Consider the following 19423-nt stretch of genomic DNA (forward strand, 5'->3'; position numbering starts at 1 on the left):
TGCAAAAAAAGAAAGAAATATGTCACTTGACACCCTTTGTCTTTGTATTTGTTACTACCAGACAGTATAATTTGAATCACCAACACTCTCTCTCACTATATGTAGAAAGAAATCACTATGATATCTAAGACATGGCAGTGTAATAGTGGTGTCCAACTGCTGATGCTTTAAGTGGAAAACATCATTTATTCCTATTAGGAAGTTAATGATGGAGCTTGTCTGTTTTATTGACTAAAACTGACAAATAATCCAACCAATTCCTTAGCTTAGGTAGTCCTAAATCCAGCTTTTCACCTTGTCTCCTGAGTTTTAGTCTAGAAGGCAATGATGAGCCCCCATACTTCTACATATTAGATGGAAATAAGGCACTTAAGACATTAAGTTTATGCATAGTGAGAGTTCAGCACACTGCTGGCAGGTCAGAGTTGTTTTGTATACACTGAACCAATGGCTAATTTGAAAGCATCCAACATACATTCTGGGCATGTTAGACATTGCATATCTTCAAAAAGATATGATGCATACACTGAAGAAAAGCATTCCTTTTTAGAGGTGATTCCATTTCAGCTGCAGCAGCAGGAAACAGGAGGTAGCCCAGATACTCTTGCTGCATAACCTCTATCTTGTCAAAAAATGTCAGTTTCCACCAGAGCAAATGCTGACCCAAAGAACAATGAAAACCTGAATTATAGCTATTCAGATAATTAACATAGTGCAGAGAGATCCTAAATGAATAAATAAATAAATACACAATATTGTAAAGACCTTCCTTATGACATGCTACTAAACTATGCAAAACAAACGCAAAATTCATTTTAGAGGTATAAAGCAAACATAAAAAAACACTTCCCATTGGTTTTTTGGTCTCTGGTCAGGCAAAGGTCAAGCAAAACTAAAAGGTGACCAGCCCTGCCTTAAGCACTGGTCAGAGCCCCATGAACCAGCGCCACATGACAGAATCACAAATGAACAGCTGCACAAACTCATGCCCCATTACACTTTCAGATCTAGGCTGCCTCTGTTCCTGTTTATCTCTCTGCTTTTCATTTTGAAGAAGAAAAGTGAGAACCTAACATCAGCCTACCTCAACTGAAAACTGATTTACAAGCATGAGCTATTGTTTTCTCATGCAACTGTAACATAAAATTGTTGCTAATCGTTTTATATATGTCCATTTCAATGATGCTTTTATAACAGTTAATCAATTTTATGCTGTATTTGATAGGGATAATGTTGTATCTTTCTGTTTGTGTGGAAAAAGCTCAATGCATAATTGGGGATTATAAAAAAGTTTTCTTAGAAAAGATTAAGGTTTGGTCAGAAATCTCCAAATACTATATATCTCTTACTAATTTCAACCCTGTAGACATATCACTTTCAGGATATTCACATAAGCTATGAAGATTTTTCTATAGAAGAGATAAGAGATATTATTAAAGCACCCCATGTCCATTCTCTTGTCTCCCATTTTTGTAGCAGTCAGGCTATAATTATCTACCTAAAGTGAAGTGGTCAGTCCACAAACACATTTTTTACAGAGAAATAAAAACAGAATGCAGGCATGAGAAGAGCTCTTAACTTCTTCATTATGTGGTCACTTACTTGGAAAAAGCTCAGAGAGATACCAATAGGGGAAAAAGAAGTAAAAATGCATGATAATTTTAAAAGTGTGGTGCGACAGCTTAAGCTCAGTAAATGAAAATGCATGCAATTCAAAAACGGACCTGTAACACAAAATGTAATAATATGATGCAATGTTATTCACTGAACTTTGCAAGAAAGCTCCAGAGTCAAGGCTCTACAGATTCTCCCATCAATACAGCAGTATGGATAGCAGTCAAATATGACAAACCATTTACTCAGTTAAACAGCTGTAAATTAATTAATTTAGTGACTTCACTGTACTCTCAGCAACTGAATTTGTAATGCCTCAATTGAGAGGCGGAGGGAGGGGTGGAACAAAATCAATCCTTTTTCAAGGATTTTTCCAAGATTGAGGAGCCAGAAAGTGTCTTTCTTAAGGGAAAAAAAAAAAAAGAAAAAAAAGAAAAAAAAAGTGATAACTATTGTATTGTTTTTACATTTTTTTCCCATCAAAGCACTTATTCTCTCAATGCGCTCCTCACCAAGTCACTTCAATACAGTGACCAATAATGTTTAGTAAGATTAAGAAATTCTGAAAAAATTCAAGAAACTGTGATTCTACAGTGATTTTGCTTCCACTTTATCACAAGAGTAAAAAGAAGAGGGCTGTTTATGTGGGAGGACTAAGAGTGGTAAAGGGGCATCCCCACGGAGGGGAAAAAAGGACATGCCTGGTAAAGCAAATGACTTAACCAGGGCTGTTCAAAGACAGCTGTCAAACAGCCCTGGCTTGACCACCACAGTTCAGAGCAGGACATAAACACACCATTTTCCCCTTACTCATGTCTGACTTACTTCCATAGTCAGGCGGGAGGGACATGGCATTTTTTTCCCCTCATATAGATGGAGTGCTCTTCCTAAAACTGACAAGGAAATATCTAGCAGGTACCACCTAGCAGCATCAACGGTTCACCACTTCTTCTTCTACTACATACATTTACTGATGTTCAAAGAATTCCATGACAGATGCATCAGGCCTGGAGTAAGGGCATCCTCAACTTGTCCTATGAATGGTTTCATCAGTGGTTTCAACATAACAGGGATCCCATTCAGACACTCTTTGTAATTGATCAACAGATTCTGGAGTCTGAAAGACATGATCATGTTTATAATGTGCTTAATTCAGATATTTGAAGCATGCAGAATTTTGGACACATTTTCTGTTAATAAGATTTGCAAGTTCTGATGCCATGTTAAAAATAAGAACTCTTCACAGCTCTTCCTACCTCAAACTAAGCCTCTTTCTCCCCACTAACAGCAGAACCAAACTGGGGAAATAAGTATCTCCAGTGAAGTGACTGTGATCAATTTAGAGAAACTTTTTTCCAAGAAAAATTAATTACAATTAAAAAAACCAGGAAACTGAAAACATGGCAGTTTTGTTCCCTTCTTCGTATCTCACAAGACATGGCTCAAAATGACAATGCTTGTAAGAAAAGCTAGATCCAAACCACTTAGGACACCAAATCCCAAAGAAAAAGAGGCCAAATTCTGAATCAAGACTTACCAATATAGTTCCATGAAAATGGAGCTACACAATGAAGCTGCATAAACAAGAATTAGAAGCAAACACAACTCAGAAGTCAGATACATAATGGGTTTCCTAAAATAACTGCTGAAAAAAAGAAGTAATACCTGTGTTCTGTGTCAGATTAAAACCATGACTTTAAATACCACTGTTACAAACCGTATACTGAGATAACCCATTCGCAACATATCCAGAACTGTTTTCCAGTGTTGCTTAAGAAAGAATCTACAGTCTCTGAATATTTCTTCTTTGCTTGGGGAGTCAGTCTGAAGTCTTTTTTATAGTAGAAAGTAAGTTTGGATTTCTTCTTTATTGCAAACATTTTCTGTACTTTTTTGTTTCTCTTGGATGGCAAAAGTTAGGGATGTTGCTTTTAGAGGACTGCAGCACACAAAGTTTGCCTTGCACATTAGATATGTTAGGTTAGTTTGTCCTAAAACACTCCACAGATAATTAATGTCATATTATAAGAGTCAAAGACTGAAAGCTTTAGCAATAGAAAAAGGGAGGAGGGGTTGAATTCAACTTCTGTTTAAAACTATCCAAAGAATACTCCTCACAAAGGATGACTTTTTAAAGACCTATCATCCTTGCTTCGAGAGTTAGAGAATTAATAATCAGCATCCCTGGAAAGAAAATAACTCTTCCAGCACAGAACTGGACTGTTACAAGAAGCAGAAAGAAATTATTTAAAATCAACAGAAGTTATTTCAGATATTCAACATGAGAGAGCATATTATAACAGGTGATGTATTACCTATACAAATATTTGGGTTGTGCCTTAATCAAGTGGTAAATTCCATCTTGTTTTTCTAACAGAAAAAAAGCTTTTGATGTTCACTGTAATATTTTGGAGTGTCATCCCTATGTTATAGTGCATAGATGCCTTAGCAGTACCTCGGATCTCTACTTACAGAGCAGCTGCTCAGTAACAAAACAAAAGCATATAGGCGTTTTCTAGTAATGAGATATTTGTGGAGATAGGAACAATTGCATATTATCAATATTACTATGGAAATGCAGGGGAAAGCAATTAAATTTCAATTAAACTCCATCAAAGAGAAATAATAAATCAAAAGCATGTGCAACAGACTAAAAGCTAGGCATTCCCATTTGCAGATGAGAATCAAATCCAAAAAGTGTTCACTCACTCCATTTGATGTCTTTTAATCTGTTCTTCATCTGCACACAAGACAAGGACAACATCTGGAACTTCAAAATGCATTTTTTTCAGGTATTTTGTTTCATAAAGTACTTCCAGGACCACTGGGTCCAAGTTTACAAGTAATTCCTTCATGTAGCAGTATGGAGGAAAAAGAAGAAATAGAAAATAAGGCAGTAGTTTGGTGGTTACATGTAGTGTTGTATGTTCCAGTTATATCACAAGATGTAGATGACTAGAGAAGATTTTTAAAATGGATACCTCGATCTTTATCCTCCTCTACAAATATCTGGATTTTCCAAAGTATTAATCAACAAATATCTTACACTGATTTCAATTTCTTGTGACTCCTTCACTGTGGCCTAACTACTTGGCTCCTGTGACTTCTTAAGTTTAATTTTAGTTCTGCAGCTACACTCTGTGGAAGCCGATTTGCCTTTTCATCTCAGTTTCTCCATTGGTAGACTAGGGAGCAATGTTGTGAAGGTTAATCTCTGTACACTTTTCAGGGCACTAAATGCTATTAAGATGCGAAATGGATTTGAAAACTACGTTCTAGTTGTCCATTATGGAATCATTAGCTCAAAAAAAGCCACATTTTAACCATAATTTCTCTGCACTACAGCAGAAAAAATAATCTGTGAAGAATGGTAAAATTTTCTCTCAGCAAGCAATTTTGCAAGCAAATCAATGAATGACTGCAATATACTCAACACAGTGATATTGACCACCACAGAAAAGACCATAATCTAATTAAAAATTCCTTCCTTGACTAAAATTTTGGTTAACATAGAAAATAAACCATGAAACAATATCTAAAAAGATGTAGATAAGTCAATAATAGATATGTATTTGCTGGGTACTGCCTCTTTTATGCCTTGAATGAGGTAGGAGCCTTATGAAGAAGAGACATGATGAAGTCTGTACCATAAATATACACAAAAAGGAAAAAAAATATACCAATTTGAGTAGTTCATTTTTTAACCCTATTAAGGTTATTTTAATGCTGTGCTTGTCTATCCATGATATGATTAAAGTAGCATATGTAATACTAAACAATGCAGCAGTAACACAAAGAATAAATCATATTTACCTTGGTTTCTGGGTGCCTGACAAGTAAGGAAGCACACAAAGCATTTCTAGCCTGATCAGCAAACCTGCACCAGGCTCTATGATAAATAAGTTCAAATTCCAAAAGAACTGAAGCCATTTGATTGTAGCTCTTAACAACCTTTTTCATTTCCAGGGTCTGCAATTCAGGGACGGGGTGGGGGTGGGGGGGGGAAGCAAACACCATTTAAACAGTTTGATGAGTCTAACATAGTAGAAATGCCCTCCACTAGGCTTTTCTTCAGCACCATTAGGAAAACAAAACAAATAGAAAGCTTTAAATTATGGTATTTTAGAGATAAGGTAAGACTCAGAAACAGATAAATAGATTTAGGAATTAAATTATTAAGAAGTATTTAACTCTTCTAAACAACATAACTCTTTTCCTGATTTTTCCTCCCAGTCTTGCCCATAAAACCAAGTCTATACTATGACCTATACAAGGCACTGATGCCCCATTGAGAAAGCTATAAAAATAATATTCTTTCATGAAATGTGGCTAATGTTTGAGGTTCAATATCACAGTCCCCTTCATTACAGAGCATAGCAGAGAGAAGGCTCTAAGTTTAGGTACAGGGACAACAGTGCTACTATCAGGATTAAAATGAGTCAAGTCCCAGAAGGGACAAAAGCACTTAAGTCATCAGCTTAGTGTCTCAAGGGAAGTAACTGTCCTGAGCCGCAGAATAGTAACGCTGCAAAAAGGAATTCAAATCCTGGAGCAAACACTAACACCTATCCTGTTGGATGAGCTTGAATATAAGTTGCTAGAAAAGTGAGTGTAGGAGTATAAAAATAAATCACGTGTCTGTCAGTAACAAGCTTGAAAGCTTAGCATAAATCCTCCTCTGCTAATTTCCAACCTTCAAAAGTGTGGTTTTCTTTTTAAGGAATGTCATTGGATGGTCAATTTTTCTGTATAACTGCTGAGCCCACATAATCTTCCCTGTTACCTAAAACAGAGAAGATACGAGGTTATATTTCCATTAACTTAAAAACAGTCAAGCAGCAAAGTCCTTTTTCTCTCTCATTTATTTCATTCTTACTGGTGGCATATTACGTGGTATAGGTGGATTTTCTTTCTGCTTCTGGTAAAGTTTTCGAACAAACTCTAGGTCTTGGCTATACTGTTGAAGGACAATGGTATACTTCTCATTAAGATCAATACGATTTTCTCCTATTTGTTCAAGCTTTATCAGAAGTCCCAGCATCTGTTCTGTCTGAAAAGAAGGATGGAGCATTTACTGCAGAAGATGTTAATAGTTCAGAAAGTCATTGTTCATAAACTGTTTTTTTTTTAATTTAGAATGTAAGTTATGTAAGTTTGTATGTTGCTTTCTAAGAAACATAGAAAAGTCCATCCAGACAAGTTAGTGAATTTTACTTCTATATTTTGTCCCATATAGAATATATTTACCATAGTATGAATGAAGAAACTGCTACCACTACAGTATACTGGAATATTTAATTTTTTCCTGGCTCTCAAATCGTCAGTCTTTGTTTCTGCAAATAGTTGTGTTAGAACACATACACAGAATCACAGAATCACAGAATGGTTAAGGGTTGGAAGGGACCTCTGGAGATCATCTAGTCCAACGCCCTGCCAAAGCAGGTTCACCTAGAGCATGTTGCACAGGGTTGCGTCCAGGCGGGTTTTGAATATCTCCAGAGAAGGAGACTCCACAACCTCCCCGGGCAGCCTGTTCCAGTGCTCTGCCACCCTCAAAGTAAAGAAGTTCCTCCTCATGTTCAGATGGAACTTCCCATGTTTCAGCTTGTGCCCATTGCCCTTTGTCCTGTCACTGGGCACCACTGAGAAGAGTCTGGCCCCCTCCTCTTGACACCCACCCCTAAGGTATTTGTAAGTGTTGATAAGGTCCCCTCTCAGTCTTCTCTTCTCCAAGCTGAACAGACCCAGCTCTCTCAGCCTCTCCTCATAACAGAGATGCTCCAGTCCTTTGATCATCTTTGTAGCCCTTCGCTGGACTCTCTCCAGTAATTCCTTATCTTTCTTGAACTGGGGAGACCAGAACTGGACACAGTACTCCAGATGTGGCCTCACCAGGGCAGTGTAGAGGGGCAGGATAACCTCCCTTGACCTGTTGGCCACACTCTTCCTAATGCACCCCAGGATACCATTGGCCTTCCTGGCCACAAGGGCACACTGCTAGCTCATGGTGAACTTCTTGTCCGCCAGAACACCCCGGTCCTTCTCTGCAGAGTTGCTCTCCAGTAGATCAGCCCCCAACCTGGTGGGGGCATGGGGTTATTCCTCCCAAGGCGCAGGACCCTACACTTGCCTTTGTTGAACTTCATGAAGTTCTCTCTGCCCAGCTCTCTATCCTGTCCAGGTTATGCTGAATGGCAGCACAGCCTTCTGGTGTATCAGCCACCCCTCCCAGTTTTGTGTCATCAGCAAATTTGCTGAGTGTACACTCTGTTCCTTCATCCAGGTCATTAATGAATAAGTTAAACAGGACCGGGCCCAGTACTGACCCCTGGGGAACACCACTAGCCACAGGCCTCCAACTAGACTCAGCACTGATGATCACAACCCTCTGGGCTCTGTCGTTCAGCCAGTTCTCAATCCACCTCACTGTCCACTCATCTAAGCCACACTCCTTGAGCTTTCCTATGAGGATGTTATGGGAGACAGTGTCAAAAGCCTTGCTGAAGTCAAGGTAGATAACATCCACTGCTCTCCCCTCATCTACCCAGCTGGTCATGTCCTCATAGAAGGCCATCAGATTGGTCAAGCATGATTTCCCCTTGGTGAATCCATGTTGACTCCTCCTGATAACCTTCTTTTCCTCCATATGCTTAGAGATGACATCCAGAATGAGCTGTTCCATCACCTTTCCAGGGATGGAGGTGAGGCTGACCAGCCTGTAGTTTCCTGGGTCCTCCTTCTTACCCTTTTTAAAGACTGGAGTGACACTGGCCTTCCTCCAGTCCTCACCTCTCCTGTTCTCCATGACCTTTCAAAGATGATAGAGAGTGGCTGGGCAATAACATCTGTCAGTTCCCTCAACGCTCGTGGGTGCATCCCATTGGGGCCCATAGATTTGTGGGTGTCCAGTTTGTCTAAGTGATCTCTAACTTGATCCTCCTCAACCAAGGGAAAGTCTTCCTTTCTCCAGACTTTCTCTTGTACCTCCAGGGTCTGGGATTCTTGAGGGCTGGCCTTAGTAGTAAAGACTGTGGCAAAGAAGGCATTCAGTAACTCCGCCTTCTCTGCATCCTCCGTCACCAGGGCACCCTCCTCATTCAGCAGTGGGCCCACGTTTTCCCTAGTCTTCCTTTTGCTGCTGATGTACTTGAAGAAGCCCTTCTTGTTGTCTTTGATGTCCCTTGCCAGATTTAATTCCAAGTGGGCCTTGGCCTTCCTTGTCGCCTCCCTGCGTACTCTGACAACCTTCCTGTATTCCTGCCAAGTGGCCTGTCCCTTTTTCCACATTCCATAGACTTCCTTCTTCCATTTCAGTTTTGTCAGAAGCTCTTTGCTCATCCATGCAGGTCTCCTGCCCCCTTTGCTTGATTTCTTACTCATAGGGATGCACCGATCTTGAGCTTGGAGGAAGTGATGTTTGAATATTGACCAGTTCTCATGGACCCCCATGCCCTCTAGAGCCCTAACCCATGGGATACCCCCAAGGAGGTCCTTGAAGAGGCCAAAGTCAGCTCTCCTGAAGTCCAGGCTTGTGGTCCTACTTATTGCCCTGCTTCCTCCACGCAGAATCCTGAACTCCACCATCTCGTGGTTGCTACAACCCAGGCTACTCCCTACTTTCACACCTCCAACCAGACCTTCGTTATTTGCTAAAACAAGGTCTAGCGGTGCACCTCTCCGCATTGGCTCCTCCACCACCTGTGTCAAAAAGTTATTGTCAACGCTCTGTAGGAACCTCCTGGACTGTGGGTGCCTAGCTATGTTGTCTTTCCAGCAAATATCGAGGTGATTAAAGTCTCCCATGAGAACTAGGGCCTGTGATCACGAGGCTACTTCCATCTGTCTGTAGAAGGCCTCATCTACTTCCTCTTCCTGATCAGGTGGCCTGTAGTAAACCCCCACAACAGTGTCACCCGTGTTAGCCTGCCCCTTAATTCTTACCCATAGGCTCTCTACTCGTTCTTCATCCTTCCCTAGGCTCAGCTTGATACATTCCAGTTGCTCTCTCACATAAAGGGCAACTCCACCTCCTCGCTTTGCTGACCTGTCCTTCCTAAAAAGTACGTAGCCATCCATGACAGCATTCCAGTCATGAGAACTACCCCACCATGTCTCTGTAATTGCAATGAGATCATGGCCCTGCGACCTCACATAGATCTCCAGTTCTTCCTGTTTATTCCCCATGCTGCATGCATTGGTATGCAAGCATTTCAGAGAGGTAGCCAAGCATGCAGGTTTCCTAGGAGAGGCGCAAGAGGATCCGTGATATCTATACATACCCTTGAGGCAGTTGGCCTTCTTGTTCCTATCTTGGAAGGCAGCTAAGGAACCTTTCTCCCTGCTCTGATTGGCCTGGCTTATTCCTCCAATAGAGGCATGAGCATTACCGCTCTGGACCCCTCCCCCTAAGTCCTTCAGTTTAAAGCCCGCCTCACCAAGTTGGCCAGCCTGCTGCCAAAGATTCCCTTGCCTCTTTTAGACAGGTGGATCCCATCCCTCCCTAACAGGTTATAGTTGTCAAAGAGTGTCCCATTGTCATAAAAGCCAAAACCCTCACGATAGCACCAACCACGAAGACAAGAGTTGATTTCCATTATACGTCTATTTATGGTTGCCCCCTTTCCTCTGATGGGTAAAATGGAGGAGAAGATAACTTGGGCACCAATATTCTTCACTTGCACCTCCAGGGCTTTGTAGTCTTCCTTGATCCTACCCAGGTTCCGGATTGTGGTGTCATTCATGCCCACATGAAAGAGAAGCAGAGGTACTGTTACACCTTGTGGATCTTGCTCGTGGGTATCTATAGCTGTTAAAGCTTCATATCTGGTTTTGATTGTGATACTGGAGGGTGGAGACTGAGGTGTAGTCTTGCTTTTGTGGGTCACCAGGGTCCGAGGAGCCTCTTTCTTAGTGGTGTCTTCTAAGGGGGCATGGTGCTGATACCACCTATCTATCTCTGCCTCAGCTCCTCTAATACTGCGCAGCCTTCTAACTGTTTCCTTCAACTCAGACACTTCACGTAACAGATCATCAACCCGTGCACACCTTAAGCAGATACTTACCTTTTCACCAGGGGAAGGGTTGGGGCACTCGTTGCAGCCTACCACCTGTACTGAAGTCTCTTTCCTTACTGGCTCCGTCTGGGTGAAAGCATCAGACTTCCCAGGGGCCTCCTCTGCAGAAACGCTGGTTTTGGCTCTGAGGCGAGTGCACACCATTATGGCAGAGGCCTGAGGCACTTGCCTGGGATGTGGACCTACAGGTGGTTTGCAGGTCCCTCCCTGCGCAGCCCTCCCTGCTCGCCCTGCCTGCGCAAACTGCCGCGCCACGCCCTGCTGACGTGCCGCGCTCCTACACCTTTACTCATGCTTCCTTAACATCTCATATCACGATCAGGGCCTGAACCAATGAACATTAGTGACATTAAGGTAACATGGCAGAAATTATTTCATTACTCCTGCCAGTCCAACAGGACTAATTTAGAAACGCAACACGAAGCATGGGGAACACCAGGATGAAGAAATCCAAAAAACAGGGCTATGAAATTGGTAAGGAAAGATGGAACATAAAACTGGCACCAAGTAATAATGAACATTATCTTCCAGCACTTCTGCAAGCAACTTTTAAACACTTGTAATAGAATCATAGAATCGTTTTGGTTGGAAAGGACCTTTAAGATCATCAAGTCCAACCATCAATGTAGCACTGCCAAATCCACCACTAAACCATGTCCCTGATTTCCTCCTACATTATCTCAGGCAACCATCAGCACAGCACAGAACACTGGCAGTAATGAAGGAGATCAGTAGGAGCTGTGGGTATTCAGCCTTTCTGAGCACCAGAACAAGGGGTTTGCGTTTGTAAAATTACTTACAGTTACGGTCTTCTCAAACCAGGAATCCACAAATTCCTGTATGGACTCATACAATGCTGCAATTTGGTTCTTAAATTCAAGGTAATCTTTTTCAAACTAGAAAAGGGTAAAAGAAAAAAAAATCATCTATAGTGTTGCTTACATTTCATACAAAATTCTTTCTCTGAAGTTTCTGGGGAATATTTTTTATCTGCCCAGCATGCATGTTCAGCACTGAATTAAAGAGAACAGGGACACCACCAGTAACGAAGGCATTTACATTCTAAGCAAAGCAAACAAAAAATAAGAAGTGTTAGGTTATATGATTAAAGCCTCATCTTCATGAACACAAAAGAGCACAGAGGAACAAGGACAGGCAGAGGAAATCTAATAACCTAATCAGAGAGAACAGAGCACACTCACCAGCTACTCCCAGCACTGCCACAGGAGGGCGCTCAGCTCACTGTCCAGGATCAGCAAACTGGCAGGCTCTCTAGAGCACCTTACAGACTAAGGGAGGTTATTGTCTAGGAGATACGGGACTCACTACAGTTTACCAGGGAAGAGTATTTTGGAACTATACAAAATGTATTATGGGAGTTAGGGAAGAAGCGAAGGCAGGGATCAATGTGGTTTGTGGGAGGAACAAGTGTGGAAAAACGGAGGCATGACGAGATAAAGGGAGTCGGTCACATGTGAACATGTTGCTAGTCAGTACGCTTGTCTGGCCGTGGCTTGAACCTGATCAGCACAGTCTGTCCTGTCTTCTTACTTATCTCCATTTCTAAGCATTTTATGCTTGAAAGGGTTCTCTCTTCTGTGTGCATGAGTGTGTATGGGAGTTTACGTACCAACAACAGGAGCGGAAGGTGCTTAAAGGCATCTTACAACAAAGATGAAGAGAGACTTTTACCAAGGCCTGTAGTGATAGGACAAGGGGTAACAGTTTTAAACCTACCAAAAGAGGGTTGATTTAGATTGGACATAAGGAAGAAATGTTTTACGCTGAGGGTGGCGAGACACTGGAGCAAGTTGCCCAGAGAAGTTGTGGATGTCCCCTCCCTGGAAGCGTTTAAGGTCAGGTTGGATGGGGCTTTGAGCAACTTGATCTAGCTGAAGATGTCCCTGTCCATGGCAGGGGGGTTGAAATACGATAATTTTCAAAGGTCCCTTCCAACCCAAACCATTCTATGATTCTATGGAGACCATGCGTCAGTGGGGTCTGTGCACCTGTACAGTCAGCAACTGGAGAGACTGGAGTGAATTGAGGTCTAAGCATCAGCAACCAGGGTAGGAACCATGTGCCATAGCAACTAGAAACACTGGAGCATGTGCATACAGTGAGGGTGGATGTGTCAAATATAATAGCTAGAGAATACCAAACCAGACTAGGCAGCAAATAGGAGAGAGGCTTGGGAACCACGTGTCGGAGCAGCCATAAGTCTGGGCTGGATATTAAAGAGACCAGAGTGGTCTAACCGTTGGCTACCAAGAAGCTAGTGAAGGGTCTGGAGAACAAGTCTTATGAGGAGCGGCTGAGGGAACTGGTGTTGTTTAGACTGGAGAAAAGGAGGCTCAGGGGAGACCATATTGCTGTCTACAAGTACCTGAAAGGAGGTTGTAGCGAGGAGGGTGCTGGTCTCTTCTCCCAGGTAACAAGCAATAGGACGAGAAGAAATAGCCTCAAGTTGTGCCAGGGGAGGTTTAGATTGGATATCAGGAAAAGTTTGTTCACGGAAAGGGTTATCAAGCAGTGGAACAGGCTGCCCAGGGAAGTGGTGGAGTTACCATCCCTGGAGGTATTTAAAAGACGAGTAGATGCGGTGCTTAGGGATATTGTTTAGTGGTGGACTTGGTCGTGTTAGGTTAATGGTTGGACTCGATGATCTTAAAGGTCCTTTCCAACCAAAACGATTCTGTGATTCTGTGATACCAGAGGGAACAGGAGGCCCAAAGCAGCTACCAGAGAGACAATAAAGTCTGAAAGTCAGCTACTGATAAGGTTATAAGCCTGGACCAGCTACAAGAATGAACTGTTTGCATGTGTGTGTCTCTGTGTCAGCAACCAGGACAGCAAGGGGATCCAGGGGTCAGGTAGAGGGTAGACTGATTGCTTAATACCAGTTACTGGAGGGACTCGTGGTGCATATATCTGTGCATGTGTGTGTGTGTATAGGTCTGAGTACCAGCAACTGGCGTGGGGCTGTGGGCCTTGCGGGGGCTTGTAAGTCCAGGAACTGGGAAGACCTGGGTATCCAGGGGCCAGTTGTTGGATAGACTGAGTGTGTAAGACCAGCTACTGGAGGGATCCATGTATACGTATTTTCCACTAACAGGCTTTCCTCCTGCTCAGCCAGAGAGGTACGGGATGAGGCCATTTACACTATTTGTAATTGTTTGATTGCTGTGTTTTCAGTTTGTGTTGAGCAGTGTGGCCAGACCTGTGTATAAATGTATTGTGTGCATGTGTGCATGCATGCCTATTGGGAATTACATGCTCAGCCTTGCAGCTGAGTGGAACTGCAACAGCCTCACCTCTATTGGGCGACCAAATGTGGCAGCTCCTAACTAGAAGTCATTTGGGTATTTATCTGTAATAATTTTTCTCAAAAGTACAAAAAACTGAGGACCTACAAAACGAGTTCAATGCAAACTTCCTCTCGAAGAAAGCACTCCACAAGCTTGGGAAGATAGTCCATAATATATATTGCTCCAACCATTTAGGTGTAGAAAAGCCATGCAATTTTTAAATGCCTCCAAATTCCAGTTAACAGTAAATGTTCTCTTTCAGAAAAGAACCACACAGCAGCAGTTACAGAAACATAAGCCAACAGCCAGTTAGAAGAAAGCCAAACGTACTCTAGACTTAAATGTTTAAAGGAAAGTTCTTGACAGTTGGAAGCTACAGTTCAGGAAGGCAGGAGAGTAAGTCAACATTTCTAGCACTTCTGTTGCGAGGCTATGAATTCTGCAAAGCAAGCAGGCTACAGCTCACAAAAAAAAAGCAGCTTAATTCCAGCATGTACAGGATGTATTAAAACATGAATCTTAAGCACTTGAAAAGCCACTTTAGTTTTTACCACCCTGCTCAGCGCTGAAGGTGACACCATTCACTTCTTCCTCTAAAATGTTCATCAAAGTGCCTTTACTACCTTTACTATAATACTGCCTTTACTATTCCACTAAGTATTTTCAGTAACACTGAGTAACTCTGGCAGCTAGATAAACTGTATTTAATGCATTGACCTGCCTGAATTAGTTTTCAGTCTGAAGTGCAAAATATATGCACCTCAAAACAAACAAGTTTAGGAAAAGTTGTTTGTAGCATTACCTATCACACAAAACCTGGTTTATCAAAAATAACAAAAATATTTGAAATAAAAGCCAAACCTACCCAAACACTTTCAAATTGTATTAAAAGATATGGAAGTATTATTATTATTACAGCAAAATACTACACGCATTGTTATAAAATGTAATCTTCTTTACATAACTCCAGTGAAAAGCATAGAATTAAGTAAGCAATTGTCAGATAAGTGCTGAATATATGTACCTCTTTTTTTCTGTGATCCAGAACATCATACTGTTTGGATTTGGTGTTTGTAGCAATGCTCTGGTAATGAGTACTGATCTCTTCAATACCTTCTATTTTTATACGCTGGAGTTCTAAAAGGCTTTCCATAATGTTGCTCATATCTGAAATCTTCTCCAATCGTTTACAGAATGTATTAAATTTTCCAAATATATAATTTTCACTAACATTAAAAAGCAACAGAGAGATTGTTATGCAAATCTATTTGCAATAGATTTTTTCTGTTTAACCCACATATATTCTACCAGAACTGCTACCAAGTTTCACATAAAAAAATCTATGCTGTAATAATTACAAATCAAGTAAAAACCATTTTAAAGTAATGGATATAAACCAGAAAATGCTTAATCCTCATGTATGTCAATTAAAAGCCTTTACCACATTTCACAGGAGTTACTCTCTTAAATAAGACATTTGCAGGAGATCAAAATGTGAATGTACAATACTAAGAAATGCCCCATGCTTTAAGTGCCAATACAGGTAAAACATCCCTTAGCATTGTGATAGACAACCCAGCCCAAAGCTGACTAAATTCCCCTGGAGTCTTTTCATCTATATTCATGACTCAAATTTGTTGGGATTTCAGACCGTACATAAACATATGTATTAAATTAACACATGCATAAATTCCCCTGAAGTCCCCTTGAACATCTGCTAAATCAACAAGTGACTGGCAAAAACCTGTCACTGGTTTATTCCTGAACAAAAAAAAAAGCCTCTGCAAGGTCTATTATCTGATTATAATAAATACTACATTTTAATTGAGTATTTAGCTTTTCTGCTAGCCAGCAGATATAATGACATCTCATTTATAAGTTGTATAAATGAATATGACTCAATATTAGAGAGAATTATTTACCTGAAATCAAACTGCCTGTCACTTGGATTTTCCTTTAGCTCTTCCCTAATTCTCTGAAAGGATGTTCGGTACTGTTCTTTGAGGGAAATACATTGTTGTATCCTCTTTAGCAATTCTTGCCTGAGGAAGAAAGCACAGAAGACAGAAAATCATCCTAAGCAGGTCTTCAAAAGAGTATAAATAAAAATAGAACATTTCAGCTAGACATGCAACTTTGCAAAACAAGAACACAAAATTATACATTACCTGAAAAACATTCAAAATATGAGGATTACATTAAAAGTTTTTGTCCTAAATTCGTTATCTAGATTGGATATTTTAGTTTAGCTTTTATTGTCATCAAACCAGAACTTTCACAGCATAGTCCAGAAAGGACTTACACCAGGTAAACCCTGGCTACTGAATGCCTGCGGTTTGGCCGTTTCTCATCTTCTGTAAACTGGGTATTGCTGATGGGTTTTTCTTCATATGTTTCTCTGCTTTTTCTAAGCAGACAAGACTGGAGAGGTATTTTTCCAGACTACAGCAAGCATGAGGAGTCTTGTTTCTTTAAAAAGATACACCAGGAAGGGTTCCTAAGGCCAGAGATAGTTACATTTTATACACAGTTGTTCATTAATCCTGAGGTACTACTATACATGAGATACATAGATGAGGCATGGAAATTAGCCATAAGCCATTTACCCAAGCCTGTTGCTCCACTTCAGCTTTTCAAACTTAAGGTGCCTCATTGGCACCATTTACACTCCTCATGCATTTGCTCATACAGCATTCTCCATGGAATACTCTGAAAATACAAGTCTGAGTCCTACCCTCTCACCCATGCACCTCGCTCCCAACAGAGTACAATCAAATTGTGATTCTGGTCCTGGTATATATTGTTTCCTTCCTCAAATTGACTTTACTGTCCACTAACAGCAAAATATAAATTTTACATAGAACTTTGCCAGTAAGTCCTCGGAGCTTCTTTATGAAGAACCTTAGCTCCCAGTTCTAATCGCTCAAGCGTGTTTTGGTCTAAAAAAAGCCATGGGGACAAAATATCGAGTGTGTATATTGATATACATCACATGCTTTTCAATAACAGTTTTTTTCACAACACATACTAAATTTGTTTTTGCAGAGTACTTAATTCTACACAAAATGAGTAGTTAAAATCTTAAAATTAACATGGGAATCAGTGTCTGGTAGGAGGATGAGAGGCTACTTAAATTTACTTTTTAATAATCTTGATGACTGATCTGTAATTTTACTTCTAGTGTTAACAAAGAAGATGAAATTATTAAAACTCTATCACCTGTCCAGATCCCAGATTTTTGAAACACCTTCACAGAGATATATCTTGCATGTGTTAATCATTTGATTAGTGATTTTAAGCAGAAGAGATGTCACGCGCTCTGATGTGTTGTAGTATGGTGATGTACAGTAGATCATACAGACAGTATTCATTAAACTTGGTACGTGTTCCATCATTGTTACCTACAACAGAAATAAATGGAAAAGTCAGCAATTCAAATTTCCTAAAAATTAACACCACGGAAAATATGACAGCCCTGGGAATTCATTTGTCAGTGGATAAACATCTTTTTGATTGTAATACCTTGTTCTTGTAGACATCTCATTATGAACTGGACCATCCAGTTTATTTGCGGGGACCTAACACACTATAACCAAGAGAAAAAAATGAGGAATGGGTAATGAATAAATGAATAGGTCTTTTTCCAGAGTGGGATTTTCCAGACAAAAACCAGAGCCTGTACTCTCTTTGGCCATGGCCTCCAGTATATGAAGGTGCTGTAGTCTGCTTTGCGAAGGAATGTGCTACCTGGGGAAGTCATACACTGCTACAAAAGAGTTGGCCTGCTGTAGGAAGGACAAGAAGAAGAAAGTTGGCCTTTGCTCATTTTGCCTATATTTGTACAGAAGAGAAATCCGTAAGGGGAAGGCAAGGCAACAATAATCTCTCTCTTACTGAGGATACTGAACTATAGAGTTATCTGTCCCACAGAAAAATTCCACAGAAATGCATGCAAGCCAGACATACTGAGAACGCAGAATAAGAGACAGTGACTGCTTCAGAAAAGGATAAAAAAAGTATGGTATCTAAAAGTCAAGTCTAATATGGCAGAACAGTGAATATTTGCAGAAAAGCAGTGTAAAACAGCACAACGGATTCACAGTTCAAGCTTTGAAAACAATATTTAGAAAAATTGTAAGCAGCTGGATTATGTGTAAATCTTCTGAACCATGTAAGCTTAGACAGTTTTGCCTGGTGGCTCTATCTTCAAACTTCATGCTCTCACTTAAAAAATGAAAACTGAGACTCACATGGTTAAGAAAATAAGTTTTATCATTTGAGCCAGGGAGACAGTAAATACATGATACCTGCAAGAGAAACAGCTTTAACCTGTAAAATAAATGGAAGCTGTCCAATTTCAGCTCAAGTGAAGGCTTAAGATCATTTTATGATATTTGCATTAAAACAATCATGAGTAACTGCTAACTGAAGCATGGAGATGGGAAGAGGTACCATATGTAAGGCCCAAACTCACAAAGACCATTCAGCTCGATAGCAGGTTTGGAAGAACATCATATTTTGCTTATTTTTCTCATGGCCTTCAATTATCCTCTGGAATGACAACCACCTCCTACACAAAAAAGTATTACTACCTCTGGCTTATTCAAAATCTGCAAACTCAATTCACTAATGCCAAATGAGTTAAGCTATCTACTAATCATTAAGCATAAGAGTTAAATACTGAAAGAATACATTCTTTCAGCAGCAAAAGCCTTTCCTTTCTTTTCTGAATTTCACATTAAGTGCCTTTAGAGTACTACTTACAGGTGAAGCTTTGGCAAGTGGACCAAAAAATTTATCCAATGTATATAAATATCTCACATTGACTTTAGCTTCATTGGCAGCATTTGTTATATTACCATCCTGAAGGAAGAAAAAAAAAAGAATAGAATTAATACTGCTAAAATCTACTGAACAGGTTCTTGCTCTTTCACAGTGTGTGCTACCAGAAGACTATGATTCCATCTTGCAAACATTTTCTCACAGGAGTTTTCTCAAATAAGCCATTTCTTTTTTACATAAGAAATAACTGCTTTTACATGCAAAAATTGATAAGATCTACCTGGCAATCAGCAACATTTTGGATGTGATTTAGAGGAACTCCTTACTTAGACCCCTAAAGGTTTTCCTTCCTGATGGAAGTACAATAGTTTGGTTTTGATAATCCACTTATATTTTAGAATGGTTTTAGCATGGTACCCATTGTACAGAACTTAGACAAGATCCCTGAAATGTACCAGGGTGTTTCGCATCAATTTTTAATCAACACTTGTTAGGGAAAATGAGTTCACAAGTAATGCCTGTATATTCTTCTGTTCATGACAGGTAGAACCACCCAGTACCTAGGAGGCAATTCTGTATGATGAAAGAATTCTAGTTCATCATTTTTGGCTTATACTGGCTCTGTACAGACACTCTCATCCAAAT

At 40.4% G+C, this 19423-nt stretch overlaps 1 protein-coding gene across 1 annotated transcript in view; it reads right to left on the minus strand.

Annotated features, from left to right (window-relative positions):
- The window catches only part of LOC137661472 (dynein axonemal heavy chain 5-like), a 186717-nt gene that overhangs the window by 147600 nt on the left and 19694 nt on the right, over nt 1-19423 (minus strand). Inside the window, exons 11-20 of the mRNA XM_068397024.1 lie at nt 18761-18859; nt 17216-17397; nt 15919-16038; nt 15021-15222; nt 11489-11584; nt 6491-6664; nt 6308-6397; nt 5428-5583; nt 4324-4463; nt 2580-2731 (exon numbers count right to left, since the gene is read on the minus strand). Of these exons, the coding sequence (XP_068253125.1) occupies nt 2580-2731; nt 4324-4463; nt 5428-5583; nt 6308-6397; nt 6491-6664; nt 11489-11584; nt 15021-15222; nt 15919-16038; nt 17216-17397; nt 18761-18859 (1411 nt within the window). The remainder of the gene's footprint in view (nt 1-2579; nt 2732-4323; nt 4464-5427; nt 5584-6307; nt 6398-6490; nt 6665-11488; nt 11585-15020; nt 15223-15918; nt 16039-17215; nt 17398-18760; nt 18860-19423) is intronic.

This window comes from Nyctibius grandis, chromosome 3 (genome assembly GCF_013368605.1).
Source record: "Nyctibius grandis isolate bNycGra1 chromosome 3, bNycGra1.pri, whole genome shotgun sequence".
Taxonomy (NCBI): Eukaryota; Metazoa; Chordata; class Aves; order Nyctibiiformes; family Nyctibiidae; genus Nyctibius; species Nyctibius grandis.